Consider the following 10863-nt stretch of genomic DNA (forward strand, 5'->3'; position numbering starts at 1 on the left):
CAATAAATATCGTACCGTGAGGTCACTATCGAAATTGTATCGTACCGTGAGATTTTGATATCGTTACATCCCTAGTTAGATCTCTACGGATCCACCACCAGACTTTCATTAGTCCAGCCTTCTGGATTTCACCCACTCTAAGTGCAAAGAAGGTTTTGTACCCATAGCTGACTCTTTGAATGGCTCCCAAGACAGTTTGACGGTCAAGGAGATGGAACCATCTCTCGATCGTCACTTGAGCATGTTTTTTCACATACTTTCTGATCCTGGCTGCAAAGACAGCATCACAGATTTCAGCTTTTACAGCTTCTCAGTTCTGATCCAGGGGTGTAAGTTTGGCTTTTGATTCAACGAGTCGAACCTCAGTGCCTTGACTTGTCTTCCATCGTTAGTACATCACAGCGCCATAGGTTTTGTCACTTCCATCCGAGAATGTGATGCCCAAAGGTTCCCCTTCCCAGCCAGCTGGTGTGAGGCTCCTGTGGAATCTTACTTGTCCAAGCAGCACATGTTCTTCAAAAAGTTGTATGGCTTCTTCTCTGAGGCAGTTCTGAGAGAGGTTGGTCCCAGGTTTCTTGGGTTAGTTTTCCACCCCCTCCCTCCTGAAATGCTTTTCTAACAAGAATTGCTCCCTTCGGTTTGGCAGGTGTAACTTAGCCAACTGGGTCGTACAGTCCAGCCACTTGGCTTAAGAGAGCTGTCCTAGTCAGTGGTTTAGGTGTCCCAGTTTTCACCTCTTCCTTGAGAAGATCTTTTCCAACTCTCATGTTTTTCCTTTTGGAATAGTTAACTGAGGTAAACATGTACAGCTGGTCTTCATCCACTTGGTAGCCAATACCCAAGGCTTTGTTCTCTTCGCCCCTTATTTGATTTGGAAGAATTAATGTTAGGACATCGGTCTCATTTCCTTGCCTCCCACTTTAACCCTGACCGGACCCATGGTTTGAGGAAGAAACCTCCAACTTTCAAGATCACTTCAACATTTGCTGTGATCTTGTTAGTTTATTCAACTAATTTTGGGAGGTTAAGAGGTCATCCACATAACTGTCCTCTTCAATTACTCTGCGCTCATCCTCTACATGGAGAAAGTTGGACAGGCATGCCATTTCACTCATAGCCAACTGAGCAATGCAACCAGCAGGTCTGTCCACAATGTTGACACTTGTAATTGCACATTCACATATCTCTTCATTGGTGCTGTGCCTCCAGAGGAAACTGTGAAGATGCTTCTCACGCTCCTCCAGCCATACAGAGTTGTACATCTTTTTGACAACTCCTAGAGCTGCATACGTCCCTTCTCTGAACCTCAGTAGGACAGCTCTGATAGGGTTGAGAACGTCCCTTCAAAAGAAGATCATTCATACCCACACCTTTGTATTTCTGGCTACTATTCCATACAATACAAACTGGTGTTGTCACAGAATGAGGGTTTGGTGCCACAAGGTGGCTCACGTTCCACACTGGTCCGCTCCACTCGTTCTGCGCCTCGTTCGACCATTTCAGCTACGATGCTGTCCCAGCGCCACCACTCAAGGAACTCAAGGTTACTGGCAGCTGCAAATTTGGTCTGAGCCACATCCTTCTGTTGTAGCTGGGCTGTGTCAATAGTTGGACTTGTGATCTCTTGGTATTTGACAGCTGCTGTCCAAATGGAGCGAGCAAAGTGTGTTTTGGACTCATAAACTGCAACCTCCAATTCTTCAAATTTCCAACTAAATCTCTTTATATTTTTTTTGTATTTGACTTTGTCAGATGATAAGTCTGCCAGTAGATTATTGGTCTATTAGGTTGTACACCGTTGCCATTGGTGTCTTTGGACTGAACTTGTGAGTAAACTTGGAGCGTCTTCTCTCTGCAGTTTGTTTGCCTGAATGACTGAGCACCTACCTGTCTTAACAGGTGCTCCAAATCAGTGCTAATGACTGATCAGGTGCAAAGCAGCCAGTTTGCTGCGGCTGGTGCACTCTGGGAAGTGCAGTTCTGTGCGAGAGCATCATTCCTGTGATTTAGCTTAACAATTATTATTAATTGATCAATTTAAAATTTTATCTGCCTACATTATGGCCTGAAGCCATTATATGCATATTAGATTCAGTCTTCAAAAACACATTTGTAGTGTCTGTGTAATTGCAGTAAAGTCCTCTTTATAAACCATCAAATTTTAATATCTAGAGAATACATAAGATGCATTTTTACACATTCACAAATGAAAGTGTTGCAGAATAATAATTGTGAGGCTATGTCACACAGCTGAACTGAATTGCAGAATCTATATGCCTGCCTGTGTGTTGCCACAGGCCTGTTTCTAAAAGGGGCATGTGTGACGTGTAAGCCCTGGGTGTCATAGATGACAGATCAGAGCATAGGCACTTGTTCTGTTTGCGGCCATGGAGGTGAGACACAAGGCACTATTGAGAGAAACAGGTAGGTGTGTATGCTGGCTCTGGCATTGCAATATGCCATCCTGTTTCTTGTCTCTGGGCTGAGCAGAGTGGAAACAGCCAGGATAAACAGAATAAATCCTGCTGCTCCTGTCATACAGTACACCCGGCTGGGTTCAACTTGACTGATAACAATACATATTGCAGTATGTTCTCTTGGTATGGCTGATGACACGGCATAAGTCAAAGTACAGTACACACAACTATATAATCTTCCCTGACCCCCTTCATATTGACTTAAAAGTGCACAATGCAATGAAAATGAAACACAAAGCCTTCCTTTTATGTTTTTTCAGCAAAGCTAAGACTGTGGCTCTTTGGGTGACAGTTTTGTTCAGTCAGTCTGTCTAGCACTTTGGTCTTTACGATGAAATAGTTTAACAACTATTATATGGATTGCCATGGGATTTTTGTATAAACATTTATGGTTCTCAGAAGATGAATCCTACTGATGTTGGTGGTCTGCTGATATTTCACATCATCTTTGTTTTTTACTGAAATTTTCTGCTACCATTTATTGGATTGTCATGCATTTTGGGATACTATTTCAGTTTGACCTTCCAATTTAAAACCAACTTTACCACGCTCTGTGACAGCTACAGACACAGTTTTTTTACGTGATTTATCATAATATTTTGATTGAACGGGTTGCAAAAATCAAATACAAATTCAAGCATTTTCAAGCATTGTATCCAAAATCCAAGCACTTTTGAAACCTTGAAAACACAACATCAAAATTCAAGCATTTTCAAGGATTTCAAGTACCCGTACAAACCCTGATACTTGTACTTTTACTCAAGTATTTCTTTCGATTATTTTACACAAGACTGGTCAATTGATCTGCACCAGATTCACATGCTTCAGCAGTTAGGGCCTATGTGGCTAATTAGCTCTGCAGCCATGAGAATGGTTTGATCTAAAGTACATCTGTACACTGCATGTAGGAGGAATACACACACATGTAGCCCTGTGGTCCTTGATGGATGGCTATCCTGATAAGTGGTGATGGCCAAATAATTACACTGTCAGCTTGAGTTGACCTATCGATAGCAGCAGAGTCCGAGTGTAGGAATGCTCTTATTAACAAGCATTTCGTCTTGTATTCAGTTTATAAGTAAAAACCTTAAAAAAAGTATAAAATGCAAAAAAATCTAATTGAAATTGAGGCAAAACATTTATATGAATTAACATGAAGCAGGGAGACTGTTAATACAACAAACCCTGCTTTAGAGTTGCATTTGCATTCTGGTGACCTCAGTGACACTTTACAACTATACAAACAAAACATTTAAGAAGCAAATGAATATTTGTGAGGTTTAAACAAAGTTGCTGGTTTGTGTTATTTTAGCTCTTGCTCACACATCCTTAGGAAATATGTTCTGTTTTTATAACCGTAAAAAACACAATAAATATTAGTAATTTGAGTTTTATTGTAGAACATATGTCCCCAGCTTTTTAGATATTATAAAACAACACTGTCTACATTAACACATGGATATTGGGGTATCGCTTATTATTCTGGGAAAGAGGTGTTAAGGCTTAATCTGATATAGTCACTATTTTCATTAAGAGTACGCATCTGATACACGGGAGAACCTGCGGCACTACTAATTAACTCCTCTAGTCGTAAGGTCATGCATATCTGAGGCCACTGGTACAGGCCATTATTCAGAGAATAAACGCTCCTCACAGAGATGTCTTTGCTACTTTGCCAATGTTTTGGGAAAACGTAGTTTGCAAACTGAGTTTGCAAAATGCAAAGTCAAGTATGTTAGTAGTCTGCTTTGAAAACCAGCAGCAAATCAGAGGGTTTAAACATCAGGATTATTGTACTCATGTAGCTCGCTCGTTACAAGAGTATCGATCATGCTTCTCATTAGTACACTTGTCATGAACTTGTTCCCTTCTTGAGTCAAAATTGAATTTCCTAATCCCTCTTCTTCCCTTTTTTCATCTTGGTAAAGAACAGCTACTGTAAATAGCCATGCAGCTTGCGGGCTTTGATTTCAGTATTGCAGTATGGGACCAACTTCATATCAGTGTAAAATACACATGCGCACATGGTACACACACACCGAAAAGTTACCACCAGTGTAAACATGTATCACTGTATCAACAACTGCAGATGTCAATGGACCATGACTGAAATATGTGAGAATAATTGCAATTGTTTTGACCAACACTGCTATTTCAATTTGTTCTATGCTTGTACTGGTGGTCTACATAAAGCATAACCACACATTTATCCTGTTTTTACATGAAAATAATCTAATAATATATTGACTTTAGAGTGTGTTCTGTTTTTTTTCTAAATCTATTTCTTGAACCTGCGTTAAATACATTTATTTGGCCGCTTTAGGTCATTGCAACACGCTTTAAACAACATTGACATTTTATCATTGCCAAAAGTCATTGTGGCCAATGTGTTAGAAAACAATTGCCTGATTACACTACCAACAGACAAGAAGCAACATAAGCATTCATTTGGAGTTGTGTGTCTGACCACACCACAAATTTAAGTCACATTTTTTAGCGCAGAATGTGTGGTAAATGCTCTCATCTAGTCCATTATATAAGGACATTTTAACCACCCTATTTGTTGGTGCAGACATTACATTGCTAACTTTGTGTGACCATTTCTTTTTCGTTTGCCCCAACTACCCAACTATTACCTAACATTTACAACAATCAGACTGTGGCGTGCTGTAACAGCTGGGGTAAGAGGAAAATTTGCTCAGGCTTATCATACTTCTGTTATTAGCACTAAAGTGTGTGGATTATGGGGGATTCAGAAAACACACATTTCAGAGACAGTGACTTTTTGGCCCCTTTCAAAAAATGTCACTTTGTGAGCAAAGTTGATGGCATATTGCTGAATACTGAGAAAAACAAAATTAGTTATATTGATTAGTGGGGTTTTTCTTTCCTATGAAAGGACACATTTGGCCATGTGTAAATAGGACATCACCTCAAGGCGTTTGTAAAACATTGTTAATTACTTGACATGTGACCTGGTAAAAAATCGTGCCACTGGCTGTTGAAAACTTACCCTCTTTCAAACCATGATTTTGTTTTAAAAACCAGTTTTCAATTTCCACTCCACACCAATTCCTTTTAGGCTTAGATAAAGTTAATTACTGATATCTGGTAAATGATGATGAAGACTTCAAAGATAAGTGCATTATTTATAGTCTTCTTGTCCTGCAGCAGTCAGTTAATATTATTTCTGTGAGACAGAGTTACCTTTGAAACAACTCCTCATTAGTGAGACATTTTTTACTAGTTTAAACATTCTGATCTATTCTTTCAACCTAGTGTCCACTTTATGCTGACTCTGCCCTGAAAGTGACCTTTGAATGGTTGACTACATTTTAACGCTTATCTACCTATCAATTACTTTGTTTTATTCTGTTTTCACACTTATTAGTGTTGTATATATACATGTGAAGGTTGACAGCAATAGCCTTAGTATTGCATATTATGTTGCATATCTGTTTTGAATGTCATTGATATTCAGAAACACTTTCCTTGTTTCTTTGACCATCTGTCTTTATTGCCCAATAAAGTAAACATAACAAGCAACAACATTATATAAAAATATGTTATATAACAGAATTATCAGAATCAAAGGCCCTTAAATGTAGAAACCTCAAAAAAGACACAAGACTACAAACAAACCAAAATCCCACAGCTATTCTGAAATTCCAGACCATGTCTGATGCCTGTTGGCCAGTAACCTTTCCCTTCAAACCCATTTCTTTCAATAGTGTCCCGTAGCATAACCAAGAACAATGTACAGGTGCATGAACAGAATTACTAATGCTTAAATAATGCAGTACCAATATAATATTTAATGGCTACAACATGAAAGCATGACTCACTCCCATAGTTGCTTAGCAGCATATTTTGATTTAAGAAACTTCTGATCATTCTATGGAAAGCCATTTTATTCAATATTAAATAAATAAATAAATAAATACATGAATAAATAAATAAGCCTTTGAAATACATAATGAAATAAATAAATGAGGCAATAAATAAATGAATAATTAAATAAATGTAAAAAATGAATCAATTACTTAAAAAATACATTTTTTTTTTACTTTTAATTACTTTTGTTTCATAAGTCCATGGTTATTTATTTTAAGATACTTTTATTTCATCAATCCACATTTATTTATTTTCGTGTACTTTTATTTCTGTATGCCACCTTTATTATTTCTATATTTATTTCTCTATATATATTTCCAGTTCTTATAAATCAGGGGGCATGGCTATCTCTTACTTTTAGAACATAGCCATGGACAAAAAAAGGCTGGAGAAGTGAGAGTGCACCACAACCGGCAGCTTGTGGGGCTCTACCCAGCGCACCTATTCTTGGTTACCTGGGGTAATTTCTTGGCTTCAGTTTAATGTGAATTAGAGCAGTCATTTGCCTGCTAGCTCACTTAACAATGCCTTAGCTAATGTGTTAATGGTGCCATGTCATTTCTCTGATGCTCCATTTTTCCGACCTCTCAATAATCCGAAAAAGTTTGGTCCCACAATCCACTGTAAGGTTGCCCGTGCCAGCGGATGCTGCTATCGTAAGTGATCCACAAAAGCATATGGTCGGAACAATTGGATGTTGGTGCAGAAGTTTTTTTTTTACAAAAAAAAGGGCCATTGGACTTGTGGGCTGAAGGACCAAAGGGAATTTTTCGTATTATGGAGATGTTGGAACAATGGAGCGTCAGAGAATGGGCAATACCCGTGTTAACCTGGGGTGGATGCAGACCGACTGGCAACTCGCGGTGCTCTGTCAGGTCAGCGGTAGTTGGTGGTCTAGTTACCCCAGAATAGGTGACTGTGTACTGGGTACAGAGCCTCGAAAACTGCCGGTTGTGTTGCTCTGTCAGGTCAGTGGGAGTTGGTGGTTCATTTACCCCAGAATAGGTGACTGTGATCTAGGTAGAGCCCATGGCTGTGTTCTAAATGTGAGAGATCCAAATGTGTATCCACATTAAGTGCATATAAGAATTGGAAATATGGGGCGGCCTCTATCTCACCCAGTATGAGCATTCAACCCCCAGTGGCTGAGTCCTGCAGCAGCCCGGGTTCAAATCTGCCCTACGGCCCTTTGCTGCGTGTCATCCTCCCATCTCTCTCGCTCTTTCATGTCTATCCACTGTCACTATAATAAAGGGAAAAGAATCTGTTCTTTTTTTTTAAGAATTGGAAATATACAGCGAGGGAAATCTCTTGAAATAAAGAAACTTGGACTTATGACATAAAAGTACATGAAATATTTTAAATTAAAACATTTGAATATATTCATATATATTCAATAATTGATTCATTTTTATATGAATATTTACATGTAATTATGTATGTATTTATTGCCTCATTGATTTATTTCACAATGTATTTCAAAAGCCTATTTATTTATTTATTCATGTATTTCTTCATTTATTTATGTATTTATTCATTTATTTAATATTGAATAAAACGGCATTCAACCCGAAAGTAGATCAGCTGCCGGGTTTCCTCAGGAGTCCATGTGTGATACAGGACGGTATGTGTAAAGCATGTATCAATCTCACCAAAGCAATTAGTATTATGCACTGATATCAAACAAAATGTGCTGATAATTCAGTTAAAATTGTAGACATGCATGGAGTCTATTCAAAGCAGAGAAATTAGGTATTGTAAACTAGCGATTTAAAAAAAAGTAAAAGGTACCCGTTGGTTTTGAGTAAGCGCGGGAACTTGCTTGGTTTTAAGGGGTATCTAGCCCTTTCCTTAGCCCTTGGAGTTCAGTTCTCAACAAATTACTCACTTTCAAATTATACTATTCAGATTCAGTTTTTCTGGAAGAAGCCATTCCGGATCTAGATAACTCTCTCTCTCTCATCTGCAAATTCACCGTAGTCATATGAAGAAAGAATAAGACTCCAACGGAACTTGGTCTTCTTCTTACTTCTGAGGCTCAACAGCTTTTCCTTTGCTCTCGGGGGTTGGTGTACGAACACAGTGACAAAGCTGGACGCCTTTTGGCTCATCAGCTGAAGGCAAATACTGCATTGAATCAAATTACTCAGATAACAGTCAAATTAGAGTCAATAACCTTTAACCCTGGACAAAATAAATAATACTTTTAGATCATTCCTTTCCCAACTGTATGCCACAATGTCCATCACAGATAAAAACCAACTAAACCTTTTTGAAAAAATGGACTTACCTAAAGTGTCACCCAAGGACAATCTAAGACTAGTGTGTGTACTATATCCCCTCTGTTCCGGTCCGCCAGTGGCAGGTAGCTGTATAAAGTTCATGCATTTAAGTTCATTAAAAAAAAAGAGACATTGTATTCCTGCATGCACTTTATGTACTTGATAAATAAAAGTTATAAATATAAATATATATACTATATATTTTCAGTTTCTGGTGACACATATTTTAGCCCAAATAATAGGGCCGATAGCGAACGTGGACACAGTGATGCTAGGAAACGTTATAATTGCTATATTGTTATATAATTGATAGAGGATTCATGGAAAAACTATGTTTTTTGTCATGTTTTAATGAATTTAAATGACCACTATCTTCTGTATTAGCGAAAAGAATCACTTCATCCAATGTTTAAAGTGAATAAAATACTTACTGGAGTTCCAAAACTAACGCTACTAAAGTGATTCAAACTTTTTTCTCTTCTAAACAGTGCTGTTTCTATAGAATGCACTTGTGTGTTTGAGCATTGGACCAAACCAGTGTGAGGCAAGGAAAGGGATGTTTCAAGATGTTTTTATACCTAAAACACAGTTTTTGCCCCATTTGTATTGTTTTCCTGTGGGACAACCCTAGACCCCAAGACTCCTGCAATTTCCGCCTACGTCCCCAACCAAACAAAGAATCCCTGACAACCTTATCAACTTCGCTTTTCCCCTTACCCTTTTCCCTCTATTCTGTGACTCAGCCTGTGTTCATTTCAGTACCAATCCCTTTAGTTGGGAAAACTTGTAGATTTGTCAAATAGGTGAAAATAATCAAAGTTTGCCCTTAGCAAAATGGGCCCATCTGAAATGTCAGTCTCAGCAACGCAGCTCTCTACAACATTGTCATTATTAATGCAAGCAATGTGAAACGCACTGTATCTGAAGTGCAAAGGCCTCCTTAAGAAGCAGGGGATTTAAAGGATCAAAGCAAAGAATACAACATATTTTGGGCCAAAAATAAGGTCTACTGTTTGGCACTGCAGCATTAATAGTTAAAAGTGATTTCCACTTTTAGCTCTGTTGCTGGAGTGAACAGTAGCGTGATCCACTCACTTGTTTTGGTGCTTTGAGCCCTGCAGATGTGCATGATATTGTGCCACCGAGTTCAGTGTGACGCTGCAGACTTCACAGGTATAGCTCCGTTTAAGACCTGGAATTGAACAGAAACACATTTTAATAATATCATTTCACTCTACTGCACATAATCAAACCTAGACAGACCTGCAAAAACAATTCCTCTCTGCAGATCCATTTCAGTCTCTGTAGGTAAGCATTCTTGTGTTTTCAAGATTACAAAAGCAATGCTGTTTGTGATGGAGTGGGAAAAAAATCAATTTGAACTAGGCAGACAATGAAATCCCATGCATTTCAAAACCCAGGAAAATTAATTCCGTGGATGAATGTGAAAGCTAGTAGATGAGACACTTCCAGATAAAGAAATGTTTTTGTGGATGTTTTGTATCTATGCACCTGAACACATTTTTAGCAATTCTTCAATTTGAAGCAAGGATAGTGTCTTCTAGAATTTAGTTTGTAGGAAGCAAGGATAGTGTCTTCTAGAATTTAGTTTGTAGTCTGTTTTATATCTTTCCTAAACAGATGTGTCTAAAAAATATAAATAATGATTTATATATTTGATTTATAATAATAATATATAAATCAAATATGTAAAAAATAATACAGACACACACACCACATGGAACAAAGAACATCAGAATTTAGTCAAACATTGTCAAAAATTAAATGACAAAAAAGATGTCTTATCAAAAGGACAAGAAGTGGACATCGCAGATTTATTTTTTTACTATATTTAAAATTTGTCAAGAATTATTAAAAATTGTCTAATAATCTCATAATTTGTGCTAAAATAGTCTAGTTTAGTTTTCAAAAAGTATTTTAAAAAGCTGGTTTTGTTACTAGGTTATTTTGATGTTTCTGCACAAGTTGAGGAGACAGTGAGGTTTGGGATCAGATGCAGCCTGTTATATGATAGGCTAGCTCCAAGTGATCTGAAAGTTTGAAAATCATGTCCAGTGAAGGGAAATGTTTCAACAGTCGTTGTTTAAACATGCAAGAACAATCTTAGAGTTATTGACAGAGAAATTAATTTATATAAGTCTTTTATTTCATATTTCTCTGTAGTAGTGTCTTAAAATATTATGACTTTC

At 37.7% G+C, this 10863-nt stretch overlaps 1 protein-coding gene and 1 long non-coding RNA gene across 2 annotated transcripts in view; both read right to left on the bottom strand.

Moving 5' to 3' along the window:
- Positions 1–7379, bottom strand: part of LOC117944805 — a 21476-nt gene extending 14097 nt beyond the window's left edge. The window contains exon 1 of the long non-coding RNA XR_004656668.1: positions 7230–7379. This is a non-coding gene — a long non-coding RNA (uncharacterized LOC117944805). The remainder of the gene's footprint in view (positions 1–7229) is intronic.
- Positions 1–10863, bottom strand: part of zmat4a (zinc finger, matrin-type 4a) — a 206531-nt gene that overhangs the window by 21565 nt on the left and 174103 nt on the right. Inside the window, exon 6 of the mRNA XM_034871934.1 lies at positions 9749–9845. Coding sequence (XP_034727825.1) covers positions 9749–9845 — 97 coding nt within the window. The remainder of the gene's footprint in view (positions 1–9748; positions 9846–10863) is intronic.

This window comes from Etheostoma cragini, chromosome 5, assembly GCF_013103735.1.
Source record: "Etheostoma cragini isolate CJK2018 chromosome 5, CSU_Ecrag_1.0, whole genome shotgun sequence".
In the NCBI taxonomy this organism is placed as follows: Eukaryota; Metazoa; Chordata; class Actinopteri; order Perciformes; family Percidae; genus Etheostoma; species Etheostoma cragini.